The following is a 26,647-nucleotide window of genomic DNA, read 5'->3' as shown; positions in this document are numbered from 1 at the left end:
ACGTATGTATGTCCTCCGCCAATCGCATGTCTCTGCGCTTAGACCGAAACCGGTATCATCGATATTTCTGAATCGATATTTCTATCGAACAAATCGTGCCATCTGTCGTCGAAAGTTCGTAACACCTCGTTTCTTTGAAACTGCGCCCCCCCCCCTAAAATTTTAGATAGGAGTGAAATTATTATTTGGGATAACACCCTGACCCTAACATATCATCGTACAATCCTATCAAGTTTCGTGTGTTATAAACCAGGCTCACTATAGCCAGGGGCGCAGTTATGGTTTTGCCGCCTGTGGGATACGCGAATTTTGTGCCGCCCTCCTTCCATTCTAGCATAATTTTCTTGACCACATTTTCCTCGAATCCGCCACCCTGTGCTGTAACCCGCGCTTGGCCTCCTCCCACTTCTGCAAGTACACCTGCCTGTCTGAGTCGCCCACACACACACAGTTGGTCACTCCCGTGCTCAAACACTCTCCAAGTCACTCATTTACACTGTTTTGCTCATTCACATACTTGCACACAAGCTCTCGGTCACTCACATACTTGCACGCGTTCTAGGTCACTCCCTTGGTTGCTCACTGACATGGTGTCTTGCTTTATGGGTCTCTCTTTTGATCATTTTAACCTTTACACATGCTCTACGTCACTCTTTTGATCATTTTAACCTTTACACATGCTCTACGTCACTCTTTTGATCGTTTACACATGCTCTACGCCAATCTTTTTATCATCTACATGTTTACGCATGCTCTACGTCATCATTTACACGTTTACACATGCTCTACACCATTCTTTTCATCATCTACATGTTTACACATGCTCTACGTCATCATTTACACGTTTACACATGCTCTACACCATTCTTTTCATCATCTACATGTTTACACATGCTCTACGCCATCATTTACACGTTTACACATACTCTACGCCAATCTTTTTATCATCTACATGTTTACACATGCTCTACGAAATCATTTACACGTTTTTACATGCTCGACGCGCCATTCTTTTCACCATTTACACATGCTCTACGTCATAGTGCTGTTGTGGTGGGTTGATAAGACATGAAATCAGAAACATGCTCTATGTCATTCTTTTGATCATTTACACATGATATAGGTTTTCCAACGGGTTTCCAACTGGCGTTCCGTGATAGCTTTTTTTTTTCGGGGGTTCCGCATGATCAAATGGCACGGAACTCTTAGAAATCACGGATTCCGGGGAGAGAGCTTTCAAATCCTAAAACTTTCTTGTTACTGAAGTTCGCAAAAACTGTTCTTTGTTGTTTTGAATTTCAACGAGGTAGTGTGTCGTTAAAAAAATTCAGACCTTTCGGGGGGCAAACGTAGAGAGTGTGACCAAAACAGTGTGCAAGTATGTGAGTGACCAAAAGAATGAACTGGTGAGCGAGGGACGAAAACAGCGGTCTAGAACGTGCGAAATAAAAGCATGACCACAAAAGGCAAAAAGGGTGACTTAGAAAGGCATATTTACGGTTTTTTGGGGGGGGGGGGTGGTACTAAGCGGGCTGTGGTTAAGGGTGGCCAATTTGGAGGAATGAGTAGTCAAGAAAACTAGGCGCGAATGGCGGCAAAATTTGTATCCCACAGGCAATAAATCCGCCTCCGGAGGAAGCTACGATAGGATTTCATCAGAAGGGCCCTAAAACTATGTGGTTCGTGTCACTTGCTCGAATTTCCACGTGGAAAAATGAAGCATTTTTGCCCAAGCGACACTTGCTATTTATCATAGCACGCGATCCCATTATCGTGGAATGCCCTCTATGTACGAGGGAAGGCCCTCCGGGCCGTGCTTTTCGGGTCCATGCTTTAGGACAGCCCTGGGGTAGTTTACTAAAGAATCAGGTAATATCTTTCTTCATCAATTCAGAAACAAGAAAAAAATGATAGAAACAACAATCAGTGCTTGATAATTAATAAACACGCTCAGTTGAAAAGCAACGGAGTTGTGGCCCTGCTTTTGGTTGAAAAATAATTGTTGTTCATTGTTGGTGGGGTGGCGCCATCTCTTGTAGAGGAACGTAGCCAAAGATGCGCGCATGCATCCTCATGTTGAAGTTTAGGAATTTCTGTTAACCCTACTTCAACGCTTTCTCTGGCACATCGAGTGCGTAAATATTGAATAATATCGTTGCACGTTGGAACCCTTGCCGACATAGGCGGAGATAGACGGGAAAGTCTGGGGGGGGGGGAGGCATGATGATGATGATTGTCAGTTCATATATACATATATGCATTAGATCAATCGACTCCACCTTTGATGCTGTGAGGGGGGCGGCAATATCCCCATGCCCCTCCCCCTCTGCCCATGCTTGCCGACTATTTCGATGGTACCAAGGATCTTTTTTATTTTTCAGACATAGTGGGCACATTCTGTTTGATTTCACCTGCACAGACCTGTTGTTCCTCTGCTCACACGATATCTGTGCAAATGACAGAAAATAACATGCAACCTTATACAAATGTGGGGGGAATTTTTTTTTCTGCGCAGCAAGAAACTATTCACACGAGAACACATTCTGAGTCATTCTCAAACCCTAAACGTGTAATTTGTAAATTTACCAACCACGAAAAAATAGTTTCTTACAAACAAACGGGTGAAAACAAAATTCTATCAGCCAAAACGTGTCTTTTAGAAAATAGTATACAGTATAGGATGTATAGGATTGAGTAGGCTGACCATATTTCCTCGAGAGAATTACGGTACATTGGGATTCCAAATACGGGAAAATACGGGACATCGCCAATTATCGCCAAACACGACGCCAAAATCAAACAAAGTTGCCAAATATTGCGAAAATTACGGGAAATTACAATTGCGGGAAATGATGCATTACTGCAAATTGCAGTGGATCAAAATGTATTCCACGAAAAAAAAAACTTTCACCAAAGCAAATGTGGGAGATTAATATTCTCATATATAGTTGTAATTATTATAAAATAATTTATGAGTTGAAAAATAATGTCAATCTTTGACTTCAATAAAGAATAAAAATTCAAGTAGGCTTCGTGTAAAATACGGGGAAAAACCGGGACACTTTTGCCAAAAAGTCGGGACGGCCAAAAAAACAGGAAATACCGGGACTGTCCCGGGAAATACGGGACGTATGGTCACCTTAGGATTGAGGAAGCATAATTTTTTTTTGTTATACTAGAACATCTTCTGCCACCTATCAAATACAAAACACAACTGTTACGATTGGCCGACCGGTTTCTGATTGATGTGCCAAATGAAAAAATGCAATATAATATGATGCTAGTAAATATTTTTTAAGTAATAATATAAATTAAATTACCAAGATTGCTGGAAAATTTTAAAAGTTGATATATGTTTGCAGTAAATTAACGTTAGTAACACTTGCAAGTTATAACTTTCCTATCGGTGAGACCTCCAGAAGGGAAGACAGGTGAACTTCGAAGAGAGCGGATGTGCGTGGGCAGTGCTGTCAACTTAAGTGCTGAGTTATATACATCGCAAGAAGCAGAGGTCAAGCTTGCGTGGGGACGGCAGTGACGCCCGTGTGTGTGTGTGGCGGGGTGACTAAGAGATTGTAACGGTGAAAAGTGTTTGCGCGGGAAGGTCTTAACGAGACCAACGTATTTCTGCAAATTTTGATACTTTGGATTCCACGTCCGAGACATTTAGTGCCTATTGGATATATATCGGCTAGATGAATGGATAACTGTATTAGCGGCGACAAAATGGTAAGTGCTGCTTCTGTTGTCATTTTCTTTTTGGCCGAGTTTCATCTGTGAATAGTAGTGCAAATGTCGCGGACCATGGTTGGTAAAAATAAGATGATGGTATGCTTTGCGCATAGTGTATTGCTAGATAATGATAAGTTAAATGTTAGTAACATAATTGATAAGATCAAAGAAACTGTAGATGATGAAAAGCTACCTCTTCAGGACACTTTAGAGTTTATTTTTTATGAACTGGATCCAATTATTCAAGAGTTCATAAATCATAATAAGTTCAGTGAATGGCTATGTGAAATTGATAGTGAATGTGAAACTAATGGTATCTTACGTACCATTATAAAATTAGTTGGAGACTACGAAAATTCAAAAGATGCTGCGTCTGATAAAATAATTAGTACCGAAATTCTCTGTAGTATGAAAAAATTATACAATTGTGATTTCCAGAAATGTGGATTGTATTTAAGTAAGGATAGGGATGACAAAAAATATCCGATAGGGACGCGAAGTAAAAAGAAAACTAAAGTAACTCATGGCATTATTGTCAACGATAAGGTAATTGTTGAAAAGGAAACTCGGACTGCGGATGAATCCCAGGCTTCCCAAAACAATCAACAAGAAAAAACAAAAATCATAGCAGATGATCAGGTGGCTGGCCCATCTAAGCAACCTGATAATTGTTTGCCCAATAGGGCTAATGGAAAGTCAATAAGTAAAAATGTTGAAAAAGAAAATACAAATGATCCAGATCCCACTAACACAAATGAGTGGCAGTTGGTTGAAAAAAAGAAGAAAAAAGTCAGAATACCCCCATTAAATCTGACAAAATACAAGAACTGGAAAGAACTCTCAGTTAAAATTAGGGGTGTTTGCGAATCAAATTTTGATGCCAAAAAAACTGGCACAACATTGCAATTACACGTAACAACAGAAAATGATCATAGAGCTGTGACTAAAATGCTTGAAAAAGAGGGAGTAAATTTTAGCACATTCACACTAAAGTCAGACAAAAACATAAGAGTGGTTATTAGGGATTTGGATACAACAACATCTTGCGATGAGATCAAAGAATCTCTCGAGGAGTTGGGTTACACAATTATTAGTGTGGTACAGCTAAAGAGCCCCCGTCATAAAGATGGTGAAAAGATTATGGTCCCAATACCATTATGGCTCATTGATTTGCCAAGAACAGATAAAAGCAAGGAAATATATCAAATATCTTCATTAAATTACTTAAAGATAAGGGTTGAAACATACAAAAGAAGGAAGGGGTACACGCAGTGCTACAACTGTCAAGCCTGGAATGGGCACACAGCCCGAAATTGTTATAACGAAGCCCGCTGTGTCAAATGTCCAGAAAAACATCACACATCACAGTGTGATAAGGTAAAGGGTAAGGACTTACCAGTGTGTATAAACTGTTCCTTAAATCATCCGGCGAGTTTCCGAGGATGTAAAAGGTACCCGGGGAACCTTAAAAAATCTGGTCCTAAAGCAATTACTGGGTCACAAAGACTTAGACCACCAAAGCCCAGGCTTTTTTCCGTCACAAGTTCAAGTGACGATGAAATTGAGAAAATAGACATTGAAGCTGAGGAATTACCTCAACAGCAAAAACCAACAGAAGTAAATAATAGACCTACAAGAAGGCATAAGACATATGCAAAAGCTGCAAATGTCCACGAAGAGGTGGAAAATAACAAAATAGAAACTAACAAAAACACAATGACATCAAAAGATGTTAACATGACTGAAACAAACAATAATGTATACTCTGTACCAGAAATTATACCCACATCAACTATTGCAGTTGAACGTAGGGAAAGTGTAAATAATGAGGTAACCGCAAAGATCCCTCCCAACAGGATAGATAGGGACTTGTCCCAGATTGTGAATACCGGTAATAATGAGATATCATTCCCCTTACAGGAGTTAATGGGTCTAATGAGAAAATGTTTTAATAACATATTACAAGCTAAGACATATCAAGAAAAATACTCAGTATTTATTGATAGCTTTACTGAAATATCTATGAAACTATTATCGGTAAACTTCACCAATGTTCAATAATAGTTCACAACAAATAAAATATCTCAAGATCATGGCGTGGAACGCCAGAGGTATTATTCGTGATCTCCAAGAATTAAGAGAAATTGTTGCAGATGAAGATTTTGATCTGATGTTAATTTGCGAAACATTTTTAAAACCATGTTATACAGCTAAGATAGCAAATTATGATTGTATAAGGAAAGATAGAACGCACGAAAGAGGAGGGGGAGTAGCCTTATATATCAAAAGGCATTTAAATTATGACATTGTTGACCTCCCACATTCCCGAGATTGCGAAGCGTTGGCAGTGGATTTGCACCTCACTAGCACTAGAAAAATCCGAATTTGTGTTTTATACAAACCACCAAATAATCAATTTGATATCTCTCTGTTAAATCATATATTTGACTGCAATTATGCAACAATTCTTAGCGGTGATTTAAATTCTAAATCACCAATTTGGAATTCAAATAATTACAATGCAGCAGGACGTATATTAGAGCAGTATTGCAGAAATAAAAATATTATTACATACGGGCCAAGTGCTGCGACACACTATCCGGATGACAGCAACCGAACACCAGACGTCCTAGATATTACACTTGTCAAAAACCTCAGTGTTCCTTTAGCAGTAGAGGTAATATCTGCACTTACATCAGATCACATTCCAACAATTATTGATGTTGATTTCGAAATTCCCATACAACAAAAAATCAAAAAAATTACAAACTGGCCACTATATAGGCAAGTGCTTACAGGAATTGAAACACCAGATAATGCTAGTGAGTGTACCATAGATATAGAAAATGAAATAAACTCATTAACACAAAAATTGCAGGACACTGTTAATAATTCCACTCGGGAAAGGTCAAACGAAAACAACCCATTAGCACTCCCCAGATATCTGAGGGAAATGATAAGAGAAAAGAATAGAGCTAGAAGAAGGTGGCAAAGAACCAGAGATGCTACACATAGGCTCAGATATACAACATTACGAAACAATACACGACGAGAAATCAGGGAATTTACAAGTGAACGATTTCTAAGGTTCCTAGAAGATGCTAATTGTGAGGATGGGTCGTTCTATAAAATTTATAGAGCACAAAAACCCCGTAGCCAAAGACTTACATCTATACATGGCCCGCATGGACTGGTATATACAGATGAAGATAAGGTAGAAGTATTTGCAGATACCTTTGAACTGCAATTTTCACCAAACACTAATACTTCAAATGTTCAGGTCGAGAGAGTGCTTAGAACTATTAATGAATATTTTGATAATCCTCCACCTGAAACACAAACAGCTCTCACTCCAACAGATATCAATGAATTAAAAGCAATAATAAAACATTTGAAAATTCGGAAAGCATCTGGGCATGACCTAATTTCAAATATGGCACTGAAGAATTTGCCCAATAATATTTTAGAATATATTGTCAAAATTTTTAATAGATTGCTGGAGCTCAAATATTTCCCATCTAACTGGAAAACAGCAATTGTTAAAATTATACCAAAAGCTGGCCAAGATTTGCACTTTCCAAGCAATTGGAGACCCATCTCATTGCTTAGTAATTTTGGAAAGTTATTCGAGAGAGTTGTGGTAACACGTATCAACACTTACGAAAAGTCTCATCCAACAATTGGGCCCGAACAACATGGATTTAGAGACGGTCATTCTACAACCACACAATTATTAAGAGTTATAGAAACACTCCAAGAAGCTAGAATTTATCATGATACAGCTGCAGTTGCACTGTTGGATTTAAGTAAGTCATTTGACAAAGTGTGGCATGAGGGGTTGCTCTATAAAATGATTAGAATGGCCCTACCCTTTAGCATAATTAAAATTGTACGTCATTATCTTGCAGCAAGAACTTTTTATGTAAAAATCAATGACACAATATCTACAACTAGACGAATTAGATCATCTATAGTGCAAGGCAGTGTTATAGGACCTTGCCTCCACAATTATCACATGAATGATTTTCCAGTCGCAATTAAGGGTATTACTGCGCTGTACGCAGACGATTCAATGATAATTTGTACAGATAGAAAACCACAGAAGGCATTAAGTAATTTACAAGAATTAATTGATCAAGTCGAAACATGGTGCGAAAACAGCAGAGTTAAACTTAATGCCGACAAGACAGTATTTATGTGGATCACAGGAAAACTAGATCTACCCCCAGATGCCGGAATAGTGGTTGGGGGGAAATTCATTGAACCTGTTATAAGTACTAAATACCTGGGAATAATAATTGACAAACGATTGACATTTGTGCAACAACGCAATTATGTAATACGAAGAGCAGACGTAGCAAAACACACTTTAAAACGCATACTTGCAAGCAGATCAACATTGACAATCAAGAACAAATTAAATGTATACAAAATGGCTATCAGATCCATACTTTTATATGCTGCACCAGTGTGGCTCTACTCGAGCAATCAACACATGGTTAAATTAGAACAATATCAAAACAAAACAATAAGAGCTATGCTGGGAGCCAATTGGTTCATCAGGAATAGAAGTATAAGAAACGATATAGGAATGCCCACCATACACGCCTTTGCTCAAAAGCTGGCTAATAATCTCTTCCAAACTCTTGAAGAGTCAGAATACCAACATCTTAGGGAAATATCCACTTACCCAAAAGATCAGATATCAGCTTTTTCCAGACCCAAAAACTTTCTGGTTATGAAAAGACCGGAGGTACCGGGATTGTGAAAAGTGTATATAAGCAACTATATATAGTGTAAATAATTAGACCAACTGCAAAATATCAAATTTGTAGATAATATATATTTAATCAAATAATCATAATTAACTGCATTTAATAACATATAATCGCATTTATTAATATGATCTATAGTTGACGCTGAACATAAAAATGAGAGTAGGTAATATATGCATTACGATGAATGATTAATGTTAAAAGAATAGCATTAATTATAACTTAATGACGTCCTAACAGGCTGATGAAGTGACATTCTGTCACTGCCCTGTTGAGTGACACTTTCTGCTTTCTATTTCTCCTCCAGCCTACTTAAGCTTTCTTTTCCCCCTAGATTAATAACCCAATATGGATAATATTAAACTCTAAGTAGTTTAAAAATAAAACATATACAACCATGGCGAAAATAGCACTACTAGTCCAGGATGGCTAAGAAATGACTCAGGGGTATGCACTGATTGCCAATTTCAGTCGGAACCCACAGGCCACTATGTCATATTTAGGATTTAGGATTTAGAACTTTCCTATCAAATTGATGTCGGTTTTTAAGTCTACTATCAATGACAATAAATTGAAAAGATAACACTTTGTGAGTATTATTAACATTAATTTACTATACGCAAATATCAACTGCTAAAATTTTGCTGCTAACTCGATAATTCAATTTATATTGTCGCTCAAAAATATTTACTAATATCATACTGTATTGATTGTTTTATCCTTCAACATTTATCAATCAAAAACCGGTCACCAATCCTAATCATAACAGTTGTGTTTTTTATTTGATAGGTGGCAGAAGGGAGTTTCTAGTTTAATGATGTTTCCTCAATACATCCTATGCTGTGTAGCAGCGTTTCTCACGCTACATGTGGTCCGCGACGATGACAATAGGAGGTCTGCAGGCAGATTTGATAAAAATTATTCACCAGTTGCAAGTGACATCTGTAATATTCACGCGGATTAAAAAAATACTATACAGGGCATCCATAATTAAAAGACCCTATTTTAAAGTAGTGTACAGGCGAAACCAGTCATCAGAAAATTGTGAAATTTTTTGGAGGACTTCATGAAGTGGATGGGGATTAGTTGCATATGTCACCACCAGAGTGCATTTCATTTTGAAATGACACATTTAGGCAAACGTTTACAATTGTTACTGCAACAAAATATGTTCCACATGGCCATCATTTTCAGATACCATGTGAAATCGCAAGGTGTTAGTTCTTCTACTGACCGATGCGTGTGCGGGAAATATTCAGCACATGGCGTGAAATGCTGCCTTTAAGGTCAGGTAAAGTTTTTGGATTGTCGCGACTTACCAGGCGTGTCAAATGCCCCCCCCCCCAAAGCCAAAAATCGCATGTATTAAGGTCCGGGAAGGGCATAGATTAGGGAAGTACCGGCTGATGAGACGTTCTTCTGCAAAATGTTTTAAGAACATTCTTAACACACCCTGCAATGTGTAGAGGAGCTCCGTGTTGCATAAAGATAGTGTCTGCAAGGGGCAGTGACCTGCTTGCAGAGCCGGAACTATTTCTTTCAGTAACGGCAATGCATATCGCTTACCGGTGATCGAACATGTCACACTGGACCTGTAGAACGTAACTCCTCGTAGAAGTAGTTACCGAGAATAAAATGATGCAGGGAGTAAATCCACACCATACCGTCACTTTTGGTGAACGCAACGGAACCTCTAAGATGGCGTGCGGATTTTGCGGTCGCCAAATTCGGCAGTTGTGGGTATTGACTGCACCATTCAAGTGAAAATTCCACACGAGGCCATTTTGAATCGACCTCAACGCGAGCTAGAAACTGCAGTGAGAACCGGAGTCGAGCGTCATGTGGAAGCAACCGCTGAGGGAAAATCCCGCTAAATTGGGATCTTAAATAATAATCCGTAAAATACGGGACGTCGCCAATCGTCGTAATAAAAAAAACAAAAAAATCGCCAAAGGTGAGCACAATCACCCCCCCCCCCGATCGTAATTAAAATTTCTGAAAAATTGGAAAAAAAAAACCGGAAAACCTGACAAATATGTGAGATGAATATTTACAATTTTTGTCATAATTACCATAAACACAATTTATACTATGAAAAAACGCTGTGTATTACTTGAGAAATTATTACAAATTGAAACAAAAGTAACGTTGAAAAACGGGACAGATGTACAAAAGAAAAAAAAATCGGAATAACGGAAATTACAGGTATGTCCAGAAATACGGGACACAAGTGATCCGTCACATTTTACTAGTCTTTGTTTTCAGAAAGGTTGAGAAACACTGCTGTATTGTATACAGTGACATGTTTTGGTTGATAAAATTTTGTTTTCCCCCGTTTGTTAGTTATGAACAAAAGTAATTGAGAAACCATTTTTTTCAAGGTTAGTAAATTTACAAATTACGCGTTTAGAGTTTGAGAATGACTTAGAATGTGTTCCCGTGCGCACTTTTTCTTTTTTGCTACGCAGAAACCTTATACGAATACCGTTAAAGCGAAAATCTCGTTTTAACGAATACTTTTATATTCCCCCCGAAGTAATGTAAGTTTACACAGGAACATTACAAAAACTTTGAATTCCTTTATAATGAAATTTTATTGTAACGAAGGGATTTCTCCGGTCTCTTGGAGTTCGTTATAACGGGATCCGACTGTATAAAACCGGTTATTATGCCTAACCACCGAGCGTTTTGGTAAGTTTGATAAATTTCCCTAAATTAATCGCTTTCGCCTGCGATTATGCATAAAGCGTCGCGTCGTTGGCAAACATGATAAACCGTATTATGTATACCATACGTGATAATTCATACGTGTTTGTATCATTATATCGGGGTGCGATCGTGAAATATGTTATCATTATATCGGGGTCCAACTGTATTCATCACACACACACTAGTCTCATTTGGATTTTTTTTTCCATATTGATCAAATTCACCATTTGAACATCTGACAAAGTATATTGGACAAACTATAAACTATGGAAAAAGGTAACGAAATGGTTATTACACTTAGGGGCAGGGGTTCCCAAACTGTGCGCCTACAACCTTTGACAAAGGTTTTTTCGAAAATATTTTTTGTTAAACAGCTCGCGGATAAGCATTGAAAGGGGCGATTACCTTGCGGCTGGGACATGCTGGAAGAACTCTCCTGACACACATCCAGGCCGGCGAACATCCCCCGACTCGCAAGCCACCTGGTCCGTCCCGCCGGGACCCCACTCCATCCCAAGCAGCCACACTCCGAGAAGCTTCCGGAAACCTCAGATGGTCAAGAAGGAGCACAGGTGGACCGCCCGCCAGATCTCCGACCCAGCAAAAACATTCCGCCGGCCCTCGACTCCACTAGTCCACGAAAGAACACCCCGGTCCGCCACTCATCGCCCTAAGGAGCAACAGAACAGAACCAAATGTCCGTCCCCCTACGGCAAATTTACAGATCAGCACGCTCTGGTGATATTTAACCTGGCATAACTCATCTGGAAGTGCCACAGGCAGTTCCGTCTTAACGCATGTGTCCACCCGGGCACGGCCCGGGGGCTTCAAGAGAAGAGGGGCCTCAGAAAAATGAAAAGTAGTGGAATTTTTCGAGAACTTGCCATGTTGGGCCTCACAAAAATCACTCGTCCCGGGGGGCCCCCCCATGATTCTCTTAAGACGGCCCTGGTCACAGACTGCTTAAGTGTCCCGGGGCACATTCTCGCTTCCTCTAAATGGTCCGCGGCACATTTCCAGACCACTCAAGCGGCCCACGACGCGTTTTCAAACCATTGAAGTGGCTCGCTCTTCAAAAAAAGGATGGGTGCCCTTGTTTTAGTCAATGCCGTCTGAAAATACCATAGGCTGGTATCTTTCGCGCCCCACCCGTGGATCAGAATTTTCATGAGACCCCCCCCCCTGAAGTGGCCCACGGCACGTTAACAGATGTCGTAAGCAGCTCGCGGCACATGTCCAGATCACTCAAAGTAGCCCGTCGCACATTCTCACTTCAACTGAGTGGGTCCGAGGCAAATTTACAGATCAACACACTCTGGTGATATTTAACCCGAGATAAGTGATCTGGAATTGTGTCGCAGGCTGCTTAAGTCACCGACGGCACATTCCCCGATTACTTTCAGTGGTCCGCAGCACAGCTACAGATCACTCAAGTGACCCGCGGAACTTTCTCACTTTCTCTAAATGATCCGCGGTACATTAACAGCTCACTTGAGCGGCCCGCGACGCGTTTCCAAACCAACGAAGTGGCTCGCAGTCTCCAAAAGATTGTGGCACCCTTGTTCTATTCACTATTTCCTAATTCACTATTTCCTATTCATTTTCACTATTTCTAGGCACTATTTCCTAAAGTTATCGACGGAATGGTCCGGAGTGGGGGCGATCGAAGCTACGAGTATAACATTAGATCCTATGGGTTCACTTGAGTCGGGGAGAGGGGGCGATGAAAGAAAAAAAAATCTGAAATGGGCGACGGAACAAAAGTTCGGGAAACTGTTCTTAGGCAGTGGCATGACCCCCACATCCAAGAGCGGGGCTCCTAGGCTGGGATATTTTGTGGGGCCCCCCCGGGTCATCAGACTTTTCACTGGCCCTTCTGTAGTTAATTTATAGCATGAAAAAGCAAAAAGTGATGAGAACTGTTCCGGGACTAGAGCCCTGTCAGCCCCCGTCCCCTTGTGAGGGCCATGGTAGTGGCCGTGTTAACGCATTGGCTCACCCGAGCACGGCCCTGGGCTTCGGGTGCGGGGGGTGATGACTCGTGAAAATGAGAACCGATTGAAAATTTCACGAGTGGGCATGCAAACTTGTTGTTGGTGAGCCTCATAGAAATTACTTTACCCGGGGGTCGGATGATGATGCTGTTAAGACGGCCCCGATTCTGGTGGAACGTTATCAAAGGTTCGGCACTTACCAGAAGAACAACCTCGAGAAGAAGTTCGCCCTCGTCCATGGATTTGGATATTCGGCCGTTTTCTCGAACTCCATCGTTTCAAATCAAATCACACGCACACACAATTGTCAAATACTAATTGTTTTTTGTTATTGTATTTACGGCACCACACTTTTAATTATTATCCGTACGTGTGTCGTCGGCGCCGTCCGAGTTACGAAAAGAATCCGATAAGAAGAGACGCGTGCGACACCTCAACTCAACCGACTTCCATGTGACACCCCCTTAAACGTGTTGACGAAAGAGCGACGCGAACAAAAAAAACAATCACCGATGATATTTCTTGCGGATGATAATCAATTGTTTAGAGAAATTGTTCTTTCCCCCCCCCCTTCTTCCGAGCGTATTCAGGGTCAGCGGTGCTGCCCTCTGTCGTCGATAAAGTCAGGGTCGCTCGCGTTGAGGCGTGTATAATCTCTTTTTTTTTTTTGTCTCGTTTCTTTTTGCTTCAGTGAGAGATGACGAATGTGTGATATTTTATTGGAGGAAATGTGTCGAATTTTGTGTATCGAACTCACATGAATGGTTCTTTGTTGCGAACAATGAACGTTTTTCGCGGAATACATGGAATCGCTGGAAGTGAATTTGGGGGCCGCCATCGGAAGGAATCGCGTGCGATATTTTGTTTCTTCCGCGGACTATTTTTTGTGTTTTGGACTTTTTTGGTCAGTCACTAGAAGCGTATTTATAGGGTTGGGGGGTTTGCCCACAGGGTGGCGAATTTCGTGAATGAATAGAATGCAAGAAGGGCGAGGCGACAAACAGTAGTGTATGCACGGGGGTTAGCGGGCTAAATAGCCCAGGGCGGCGATTTCGCAGGGGGGGGGGGTGTAAAATTTTAGGAATGAGTGGCTAAGAAAGTTAGTACGTAATGGGAGTAGGCGGCAAAGTTTTATAACCACGAAACGCCCAGAGAGCGAGAGAGAGATTAGGCAAGTGAGTGACCTGGAGAGAGTTTTCAAGCATGTGAGTAAACAAAAGAGTGTGCAAGCACGTGAGTGAGCAACGAGTGGCCTAGAGCGTGCGCGAGCACGTGAATGGCTGAAAGAGTGACGTAAAGCGTTTGCAAGCATGTGAATGACCAAAAGAGCACGTAAGCCCTAAAATAACCAAAAGAGTACGCAAGCACGTGAGTGACCAAAAGAGTACGCAAGCATGTGAGAGACCAAAAGAGTACGTAAGCCCTAAAATAACCAAAAGAGTACGCAAGCACGTGAGTGACCAGAACAGTATGCAAGCATGTGAGTGACTAAAAGGAAGACTTAGAGACACTGGCATATTTACAGGCGCGGGCAAAGAGGGCTGCAGCACCAGGCGGTGAATTCGAGGAATGAGTGCATAGGTGGAGATAGACTTGGAAGTCTTGTGGGGGGGGGGCACGATGATGGTGATGTCAATTCATATATACATATATACATTAGATCAGTCTACTCCACCTTTGACGTTGGGGGGCAAAGCCCGCACGCTCCCCGTATCTTCGCCCATGAATGAGTGATCAAGAAAATTAAATTAGAACTAGAGAAGGGCAGCAAAATTCGTCTAGTCCATAGTCTCCCAAACTTTTTGTTCCATCGCCCCCTTCATCAGAAATTTTTTCCTCTCATCACTCCCCCCCCCAACTCAAGCAAACCCATAGGATCCTATGTTAAATCAGTAGGTTCTATCGCCCCCTTAGACCATTAGGGAGGGACTAGACAGGGTCGCAACTACAAGGGAAGAGTAGGCAGGTCTGGTGCCCCGGTTGCCGACCAGGAGCGCAAATTTCATAGTTCAAACTCTCCTTCAACATTACAAGAGGGCGCCAAAATGAACGACCAAGCGTCCAGTTGCGGCCCTTTGACTAGGTCAGTGAGTGACCAAACGAATGACCTAGAGAGTTTGCAAGCACGTGGGTGATTAGAAGAGTGACACAGAGAACAAGGGACGAGGACAGTGGTTGACAAAAAGAGTGAGCTAGAGAGTGAAGAACCAGGTCGGAAGGTGACAAAAAAGAGTGACATGGAGCGTGTGCAAGCATGAGAATGACCAAAAATTTGACCTAACGAGCGAGGAACCAGATCAGCGACTGTCCAAAAGAGTGATCTAGAGAGTTTGCAAGCACGTGAGTGTCCAAAAGGCCCAGAGAGCGTGGGACTAGGTCAGTGAGCGACCAAACGAGTGAACAAGCAAGTGTTCAAGCATCTGAGTGACGAAAAGAGTGATTAAGAGAGACACACATGCGTACTTACAGTGGTGGGGTCTTAGCGGCCTTTTGAGAGGGCTTAACGAGATTTGCTAAGTGCGATAGAAAAAAAAAATCAATTTTTCTGGAAAGAGTGAAAGGAAAAAATTGGGGAAGGCCAGGGGGGTTCTTAACCTATGGGTCCCAAACCTGGGTCGCGGGCTTCCGAGATGGGTCGCTCAAATTCAACACCTTCTATACCAGAAAACCTCTGCTTGCGTAGTCTTTTGTTCACTCATGTGCTTTCATACGCTTTTGATCACTTTAGTGCTTGCGTTCTCTTTGGTTCACTCGCGTGCTTGCGTAAATCTTTTGGTCATCCACGTGTTTGTACTGTTCTGGTCACTCACAAGCTTGCACACTGTTTCAGTCGTCCACATGCTTGCTTGAATTTGAAAAATTGGAAACTTTTCAACAAGTTTTCCATACTCTTTCGGTCATTCACAAGCTTGCACACACGCTCTATGTCACTCTTTCGGTCATTCACTTGCTCACACACGATTTTCTTCACTCTTTTGTTCACTCACGTGCTTGCACACTCCTTTGCTCATTCACGTGCTTGCACACTCTTTTGTTTACTCTCATGCTTGTAAACTCTCCAGGTTATTCGCTGACCTAGTCTCTCTCTCGGCGGATAAGCCCCCGTTAAGGCCCGCTAAGCCAACACCTTCTATATCAGAAAGCTTCCGCGCAGAGCTTTGACGTCACTGGAGTCGTCTATTTCTAAGTGCAATATTCACTGAGATATTTGAATTCGGGAAACGGAAAAAAAAGTTGAGAAAAAACAGCTCTAAAAATGGGGGAAAAAAAACCGTTTTCACTCTGTTTTTCCCCCAACTTCCCCTCCGTTTTTCGAATTCGAATATTTCTGTGAATATTGCAATTGGAAACTTGGAATTTTCTTTGTCGGCCGTGTCCGGAAAATTCACCGATGACAATTCACCGCCATGCAATTCACTGCTAGGAAAATCACCGATCAGCAATTCACCGACGAAAAATTCACCGCCAGGCAATTCACCGCTGGGAAAATTCATCGACCAGCAATTCATCGACGGAAACTTCATCGACTACAGTTCGACACGAAGCTACCGAGACCCTGAGTGTGTGAACGAGCGAAATAGTGAGTGAGCTACCGAGTCAGTGAGTGAGCTCACACACTCTCTCGCTCACTTATATATCCACTCGTCCACACGCAACTCGCTCACTCGCTCCGTCACTCAATATTTCACTCGCTCACGGACTCGGTAGCTTCATGACGATTTGTTGTTGGTAAATTTGCCGTCGATGAATTGCATGGCAGTGAATTGCTGGTCATTGAATTGCATGGCAGTGAATTGCTGGTCATTGAATTGCATGGCAGTGAATTGCTGGTCATTGAATTGCATGGCAGTGAATTGCTGGTCATTGAATTGCATGGCAGTGAATTGCTGGTCATTGAATTGCATGGCAGTGAATTGCTGGTCATTGAATTGCATGGCAGTGAATTGCTGGTCATTGAATTGCATGGCAGTGAATTGCTGGTCATTGAATTGCATGGCAGTGAATTGCTGGTCATTGAATTGCATGGCAGTGAATTGCTGGTCGATGAATTTTCCTGGTGGTGATTTTTCCTAGCGGTGAATTGCATGGCGGTGAATTGCTGGTCGTTGAATTGCATGGCAGTGAATTGCTGGTCATTGAATTGCATGGCAGTGAATTGCTGGTCATTGAATTGCATGGCAGTGAATTGCTGGTCATTGAATTGCATGGCAGTGAATTGCTGGTCGATGAATTTTCCTGGTGGTGATTTTTCCTAGCGGTGAATTGCATGGCGGTGAATTGCTGGTCGTTGAATTTTCCGTAAACCGTTTTTTTCCCCCCAACTTTCCTCCGTTTTTCGAATTCGAATATTTCAGTGAATATTGCAGTTGGAAACTTGAAATTTTCTTTGTCGGCATCAGGAGAGAGAGAGAGAGACAGGGCAACAACTTTCTAATTATGTTATTGAGCACAGGGTGCCCGTATAAAAAAAGTTACCATTTTTATTTTAGTAACTATACGACCCCTTGAAATGGGAATGACGCATCTCAGTACCACACGTTATTCGGAAGCGTTTTCTAATTGGAAGTTTACCTCTAGGTTCAACGGTTTGCCGGGAAAACGCCATAACCCCGTGTTACCCAAGCACCCTGTATGCAACCTGGCAACTTTTTTATATTAAGAAATTTATTTCAAATTCTTTTCTGGTGCTCCAGAGCCAGAAAACAAGTCGAATTTTGAATCTTCCTGTATTTCACTTTTCCAGAGAAAATTCCGGAATGGGGGGTCTGGATCACCAAAGTGCACGCAATGAGTACATTCTTGTTTCTGGTATCACGGTCCCTGAGGCGCGGTAGGCCAGCAGGTCGATAAGATACTCGCCTAAAGTACCAAAGGATGTTTAGAGGTGTCCCGAGTTCGTCCTTGCCAGAAAACTTTCCCGACACAGGGGTACAACAGAAACGGCGACGTATGACCGCAGCAAAAGATTGCTACCCCAGGGAGTCCCCCACCCCCATCGAGGGGTTAGCGCTCCAACCTCTCGATGAGTATAAAAAAAGAGCCTGCCGTTCGGAATCGGCAATAAATTGTAGGCCCCGGTCTAATTAGCCCTGGTGTGCAGAAAATGACCCGTGGTGCTACAAAAATGATGATCACGGTCCGTTTCCACAAGTTCCCCCCCCCCCTCCCCAATATTTTCGTCATCCAAAGGTATGGCTCTCAAAAGCGTGATGTCACGTGAGTTCTTACCGCTGGGAATTTTCAAAATTTTGCGTAAGCTCTAGCTGCCGTCCCTCGCAGCCTGCCGCAAGGGTGCAGCGCACCCCCTTTGCGCCCCTCGCTTAAGCTACTGCTGTTAGAGATAAAGATCGAATTTTTACGTTTGCGTTAGTCTTGATTACGATTAATTTTGCTTTGTTGAAAATGTCGGCGGATACTAAGAACGAGCAAATTGGAAAAATCAGTGCAATGCGAAAGTACTTTTGTATTATAGTAGAAGCTCTCGAGATAACGGACACCCGCGGGACCGAAAACTAGGAAAGTCCGTTATTGGATAGTAAAATACAGGGTGTTTCAAAAAGAATCATCCGATTAAAAAAAAGTCATAACTATTCAGCTTTAAATCCGTTTTGATCGAATAATGTATAGGTAGAAAGAGGGGGGAAATCTCGAGTTTCACGCATTTGCCGACAGGTAGCGCTGACGCTCATATAGAAATGTCATCTCCACTTGTCAATACAAGATTCATTGTGAGACTGGTTATTTGTGGAGATTACAAGGAAGAAAAAGCACTAACGCCCTTCCTCCGGCCGCCACTTCCGTGTTTGCCAAGATGGCGATTGCACAACAGAAATCATCTTGTGTTCTAAGCTTCGCGAAGTGTGAGCCCGTAACAACTGTTCATCGTGCTTTTCGTCGACAACACCCTGGTGTTTAACTACCTGCCGCTCAGAGCATTGGGCGATGGTATAAATAATTCCGGGACACGTGGTTGTCTGTGTAAAGGGAAATTCCCTGGCCGTACCAGCATGTCAGACGAAAATGCGGAGCGCATCCGACAGAGTTTCGCACGTAGTCCACAGAAATCCACTCGCAGTGGATGCAAACATGCTCGCAAAATTCTAGGACGAATTTGACTACCGTATAGACCAGTGATTCCCAACGTGGGCGTTAACGCCCCCGGGGGGTGGTAGAAGCTATGGGTATAGTTAGATTGTGTTGGGGGGGGGGGCGATCGGAGAAAAAAGTTTCTGGAGAAGGGGGCGATGGGACAAAAAATGTAGGGTAACTACGGTACAGACATATGCTATACGGTAGGTACAATCATGTTGAGGACGTGTTCAATATTTTTCGTAATATACGCATTTCAAATTGGGCGATTCTTTTTGAAACACCCTGTACATTGGGGGCCATTCAAGTATCTCGTCAGCATCGATGGGGAGGGAGGGTTGGATTTACTGTCTTTTGTTGGCGGGGGGGGGGTTTGAAGGTTTTACGCCATCAATCACCCTTTACGGAGATATGAAACCTTTCCCTAGTTTGTGGGTACATTAACTAACCTCCCACCACCCCTTACTGTAATTCATCTATAGACACCCTTTTCTGGTAGACCTCTCAGACCTTTACAGACCGCACCCCCTCCTCCCCGTGCTTATGTTGGGGGGGGGGGGCGTCGGATGAACTGTTTTGTGTCCACTCAGTGCGTCATATGCGTTATCTTCGAGTGATTTTTTGCTGGACTCCCGTATAGAAGGGGTCATTCAAGTATTACGTCAGCATCGAGGAGGGTGTTTCGGATTTGCTGACTTTTGATGACAAGGGAGGGGAGGAGGGGTGTTTGAAGGTTGCTTACGTCATCAACCACCTTTTTTGAAGATATGAAATATTCTACGCTGATGACGAAATTTTGCTGACAAGTAGGGGGGGGGGGCAGTGTTTTGCTGACTTTTGCTGACGGAGGGGGTGGGAGTCAAAAATGGCTACAAATCTGCTTACGTAATACTTGAATGACCCGCTGAGCTAATACACGCTCTTCGAATGGGGGTGGGGGGGGGGAAGGAGCAACCATCGTAATGTTATGGAGAATGGGAAAAATGGAAGGTGTAGTGGTATTATTATTTCTGTGATGATTATTTATTATACTCATTCTTCATACTCACACACACACACACACACGTAAATACTCCCTGTTCATATGTGGCCCACACGTAAAAACAAACACTACACAGTCACTAATTACTCTTATTAATTATGTGTTTCAGCGAGGCTGAAAATTGTATTATTTTTTATATATTTCAAAATTGTTAAATCCCTCATTTGTGGACATTTTCTCTGTTCCCCCATGCTCATGAGCGGCAAATAAAATCAAGAAATCAAAATTCCAGATTTCTATCATGATCGTGTTTCGACATGAAACTTTGCTTGCTCTCCCTTCCCTAGTCCCTCCTCCTCTTCTCCCCCCCCAGGGGTGAGTCACCATTTTCGCGCGCTTTCATCGAGAGGACATGACGTGGCTATCTGGTGACCCCTCCGCCTCCAATCGGAAGGCCGGAAAGTTGAAGGTCGAGAGAAGAGTTGACGAAGACGAGGCTTCCTTTTTTTTTGGGGACTGAGAGATGTTGAGGTAGGACGTGCTCTCCTGAAGCTGCGTGGCCCCCCTCGCCACCTACTCCCCCGTAAGTCCGAACAATCCTCCTGCCCACGACTAAAGAAAAACTCCCCTCCCTCAACTATCCGGGAGGAAGTGGCGAAAGCCGGTATCGCCAAGGGTCAGCGACAGGGCCGTGGCCTTACTACCTGCCAAGATGCCGAGCTCCAGTTCCAGACACCAATAAACGACTGAAAAGAGCGACACATCCCGACGAACGGTATCAGCCAGCCACCGGGACATCAGCATGGACCAACAACCAGTGCCGAGCTCTAGTTTCTAGGTGTCACCAGTGAAGATGGAAAATTCGACTCTTCATCTATGAGTGACCTGTCAGCCACCATCACGTCCGTATCGCTCCAATGAGTGACTTCTGCCTTCCGCCTTCCTGAGACAATTCACATTCCACCGGAGAATGAGCTGAGGTCTTCATCCTCCGTGGGACAGCTCGGTAAAGTACTAAAAATTTACCTATCTTTCGGATACCCCCCCCCCCCCCCCCCACTTTTTGCTGTCTCCGTCATCTGACGATAATGTCCATGTACAGCTATTAATATCTCTGTAATATTCATATTATTAATATCTCTGTAATATTCATATTATTAATATCTCTGTAATATTCATATTATTCGTTCCAAAAGGGGCCCCTAGAACCAACGGTTCATTTTTTTTTAGAATTAAATTCTTAATTATTGAAATGTTGTCTTGCTTGATTCACTGTATCCTGTGATTTGTTGAGATAGCTTTTCCTTTCTATTTTTGGTAATAATATATTCTCAGAAACTATAAAAGAACCTGGGTGGTTATTCACCCCCTTTCCCCCTCTTATCACGGCATTCCTCTATTTAAATTAGGTAACGGTAAAATTAATGCACTAAGAGTTAAATATCTAAATAAACCATATAACAACTGGTGCCCGTGACCAGTGCCAGCTTCACTGGCAGTAAAAGTAAAATTTCATAAATTTTGAGAATTCAAAATTTTTTTTGGTTTGCCCTTTTCAACATATGGCATATTGATACAGTGAGTCATTCAAGTAGGGTGTATATGTATATATATTTTTTTTTTTAAATACACACATTTTGGGGGACCAATACATTTACTTTCATTTTGATGCACATATGTATGATTTTAACATTTTGGGGGACCGATCTTGTTTCTCCTCACAACAATGGACTTTTGCCGCAACTCCACCCTCATGAGTGTTTCCCTATGAAAAACATTTTCTCCTTGATTGCCTGTTTGTTTATCTTTTTCGCTTTTCTTTTGGGTGCTTTTTGTGTGTAACATTGTTGAGCAAGAGAATGGCCCGTAGGCGAGGACAACAGGACCCTGAGATGTCCTTTGTGATACCAGATGGCTCCAGAGGAGCGAGTGTCACTAGTTGTTTGGGGTGTATCCCAACTTTTAATGGGGAGGGAGACATTACACAATTTTTTTTCCATATTGAGAATTTGGGTGATCATAATAATTGGTCAGATATGGACCAGGCTTTGGTCGTAAAATTGAAGCTGACAGATTCTGCAGCCTCTTATTTAAGGGAAAACCTATTGGAAAGGGGACTTCGGTCTTACACCGACATCAAGTCAGCCCTCCTGGACAGGTACAGGGTACCTGAAAACCCTACCGAATACATGCGGCGGTTGCTGACCGCCTATCAACGACCAACTGAGTCAGCAAGAGACTTCTCAGCTAGAGTAGAGGCTATATCATACAAATCATACCCTAAGAACATTTTGGTGACTACAACAGGGGAAGCCACTAGGAAACAAATCGCCCTACAGGCTTTCCTGGAGGGGCTTGCAGCGACTCTGAAACCCATGGTTCTTCCACAAGATCCCAAGACCATGGAGGAAGCCCTCCGACAGGCCAAACTGGCCGAGGAAGTCGTGGCTTCACAAAACCCCATGGCTGAAGTAGCAGTGGCCCAACCCTCTCACTTAGAGGACCAACTGAGGGCCCAACAATGCCAAATTCAGGAGTTGACCTCCTTGGTTAGGGACCTGTCAGCCCAACTCACACATCAGTCGACGACACGACCCAAAAGGGAGTTTGACAGGCCTAACCAAGGTAGGTCAAACCAAAGATGTTGGTTCTGCTCGAGACAAGGGCACCTCATGAAGAATTGTCGTCAACGCCAGCAGATGATGGAACGGAGAGGCCCTCCACTAGAAAATGCCCAGGCGGGAGGCCTAAACAACCCATTCAGGTCAGGAATGCCCAACCAGGGAAACCAGAACTGGCCGGTGAGCAGGGATTAAGGGATCCTACGTCACCCATGGCTACCACTGTTATCGTCCCCTTAATTGAACCCAGAAACATGTCTTACCAGCTCCCAGTAGTCAAGGTACTGATACACACACATACATTTAGAGCATTAATAGACACAGGTGCATCAATAAACATAATACACAAAAACATTCTCAAACACATTCCACACACTATTGAACATACCAACATACAAATCAAGGGCGTCACACCTGGCTCTATGCCCATTTCAGAAACGGTGACACTTGACATACAAATACATGACACTACCCTCCCCGTCACCTTTTTTGTAGTGCCCAAGAACATTTCCACACACTACCAAGTTCTTTTGGGCTTCGATCTCTTGAGCCAAAACAACATCAATGTTTTCCCGAGGGATAAATGCATCGTGGGACCCTTTGGCACACTCCCCTTTGAGTTAACATCCCAAGAGTCCCTCGTTAACACTTGTACACGAAGTAAACAACACAAATTATTTGCATTTCTTCCTCAAAAAGTGACAGTTCCACCTATGTCAGAGAAATTTGTAAAATTGAAAATTTCACATAACACCTTACAGGTTGGGACCTCTGTGTTGGTGTCAAGGAATGACAAATTAAGACTATCCATTTTGTTGTCACAATCTCTTAACCAGGTCCTTCCCAATAATGAAATTCTTGTCAAGGTGGCTAATTTTTTGGACAACCCCTTGACTATAAACAAAAACACTAAGTTGGCATACATTGAACCCATACAAAGCCTAGAGGGGGAACACATAGTTAACACAACCGAAGTTCTTCCCAAGGATTTGGATGTGGTTGAGAACATGGACGCTTGGGGAGGCACCTTAAAGTTGGATCATTTGGAAGAACATCAACGTCAACAAATGTTAGACCTGTTGCAACAATACCCCAATCTGTTTGCTTATTCAGTTGGTGACCTACCAGGGACCACCACCCTATTTCACAGAATTCCCCTCCAGGATGATAGGCCTATTAGGCAGAAGCCCTATAGGGTCCCCTATCATCTTCGAGAGGAACTGGATAAGCAAATTCAAGAACTCCTAGATGCGGACATCATAGAGCCGAGTGACAGCCCTTATTCTGCACCAGTCCTCCTGGTTAAGAAGAGCGATGGCTCGTACAGGCTGGTGACAGACTTCAGAAAATTGAATGAGAAATGTGTCCCAGACAGTTTCCCCTTGCCTCTCATCACCGAAATGGTCGATAATTTGGCTGGCGCCCAATATTTCTCATGCATGGATATGACCAGTGGCTATTTTCAGTGCTACATACATCCCGAGGACCAGCACAAGTGTGGTTTCACCACCCACCAGGGTCACTTTCAATGGAAAAGAATGCCATTTGGGCTAAGAAATGCCCCAGCCACTTTCCAACGCCTTATGCAAGTGGTCCTCGCCAATTTGTCCCCCTTTCAGATAGCCACTTACCTCGATGACCTTGTGGTTGCTTCAAAGACATTTGAGGAACACCTAGTTCGTCTCAAAATGGTCTTCGAGCGTCTCTCAATCCACAACCTCAGGCTTAAGCCTTCCAAATGTGTCTTCGCTCAAAAAGAAATAACATATCTGGGATTCAGAATCTCTTCAGGGAATGTGGCCCCTGATCACAGTAATTTGAAGGTGGTCCAAGCCTTCCAAACCCCAACCACCAGAAAACATGTCCGGCAATTTCTCGGGCTAACAGGCTTCTATAGACGATTTGTTAAAGACTATGCCACCATTGCCCTTCCCCTCACACAGTTGACCAAAGAGTCCGTCCCCTTTGGGTGGAATGACGCAGCCCAAACTTCATTTGATACCCTTAAGGACACTTTGCTCAAAGAGCCAGTCCTTAAACTCCCAGATTTTGAAAAACAATTTTTCCTATTCACTGACGCCTCAAAGTTTGCCCTAGGGGCTGTTTTATCCCAAAAGGATGATGAGGGTCATTTCCACCCGGTGGCATATGCGAGCAAGAAGCTTAAGGGCGCTGAGATAAACTACAGCGTTGTGGAAAAAGAAGCCTTGGGAGTGGTCTGGGCCACCACTTATTTTAAATATTATTTGCTGGGACGCCCCTTCACTATCTACTGTGATCAGGCATCACTTTCCAAAGTGCTCAAGCTAAGAGACCCCACCTCCAGGATAGCGAGATGGATAATGACTCTGTCCCCGTACCAATATACCATTATCCATTGCCCTGGAGCATCCAACAAACCTGCAGATTTCATGTCAAGGGGGGTCAACACAGTCGAACAGGTGCAAACCTCAGTTGACCCAGCCCTGAAAATCAGAATCCAGAATCTTCAAGAAGATGATGTCCAGTGCACCAAAATTAGGCAGTGTTTAAACGAGGACAGGGTGCCCCTACCTAAGAAAATGCTATTCTTCACACGTGATGACTGCCTGTATGCGACCCTGAGGAAGCCCAAGGGGAGGCTACAAAAAATAGACAAGTTAGTAGTACCAGCTGTTTTGACAGAGGAGGTGATAGCTCTGAATCACTCGACTCTATGTACTGCCCATCCAGGTCTGACCCGCACCTTGGCCAGAATAAAGACCTTCTTTTATTGGCCAGGGATGTACACACAAATTAAAAGATTCATTGAAAATTGTCATTCCTGTCTTGGGAAGAGGGGTTTTCTAAAAAACAAATTGGCACCACTACAGAGGATGCCCATCACTAACAGACCCTTACAACTGGTTGCCATGGACGCTGTGGGACCCCTTCCCATTTCCTCTGCGGGTAACAAATATTTATTGGTAATCACTGACTACTTCACGAGGTATCCTGAGGCATATGCAGTCCCAGATATAAAATCTGACACTGTTGCATCGGTCTTGGAAAAGTTTGTTTGCACCCATGGGGTACCAGAGTCCCTTTTGACAGACCGGGGAACTAACTTTTTGTCCGAAACCATGCAACAGGTGTATCAGAAGCTTGGTATCAAGAAACTGAACACCTCAGCCTATCATCCAGCCACTGACGGGGTGACAGAAAGACTGAATGGTACTATCATTAGTTCTCTGAGTCATTTGGCAAAAGATTCACCAGACGACTGGTGTCGTTATGTGGATTTTGCCTTATTGGCTCACAGAACTAGTGTGCATACAACTACTGGCGAGACCCCAGCTTTCTTGATGTATGGTCGAGACCTGAACTTGCCCTCACAACTGTTGACCTCTCAGACACAAAGGTCTTACGCAGCAACAGTAGATTATGCCCGGGACCTCACACACCGATTACGACAAGCACACAAAATAGTCGAGTCCAACCTGCTCAAGGCAGCAGAACGACAAGAAAGGACTAGAGAAAAGGTGGCAATTTCCAAGAACCTACAGGTCGGTGATACTGTGTATTGTAATCAACCAAACCTCAACAGAGGGGTTCATCGGAAATTAGCACACCCTAACAAGGGTCCATACACTATTACGAGGAAATTGGGACCAGTTAATTTTGAGATTAGACTAGTGAACCAACCAAATAGGACCTATAAAGTCCATGTGGACAGGTTGGTAAAAGTCAAGTCACCACCAGTAGTGGTTAGTAGAGAAGAGAGGG

The 26,647-nt window shown here is 42.9% G+C and overlaps 1 protein-coding gene across 1 annotated transcript in view; it reads right to left on the bottom strand.

Moving 5' to 3' along the window:
* The window catches only part of LOC149071036 (ATP-binding cassette sub-family C member 4-like), a 78,524-nt gene extending 64,859 nt beyond the window's left edge, over positions 1-13,665 (bottom strand). The window contains exon 1 of the mRNA XM_089248297.1: positions 13,411-13,665. Coding sequence (XP_089104423.1) covers positions 13,411-13,484 — 74 coding nt within the window. The 5' untranslated portion in view covers positions 13,485-13,665. The remainder of the gene's footprint in view (positions 1-13,410) is intronic.
* Between the last annotated feature and the right edge of the window lie 12,982 nt (positions 13,666-26,647).

This window comes from Pholcus phalangioides, unplaced genomic scaffold (genome assembly GCF_987345545.1).
Source record: "Pholcus phalangioides strain wild (caught in Gottingen) unplaced genomic scaffold, Ppha-v1.0 ptg000020l_1, whole genome shotgun sequence".
NCBI classification, from domain to species: domain Eukaryota; kingdom Metazoa; phylum Arthropoda; class Arachnida; order Araneae; family Pholcidae; genus Pholcus; species Pholcus phalangioides.
Note: the sequence above shows the minus strand (reverse complement) of the source record. Positions and strands in the feature narration are given on the sequence as shown.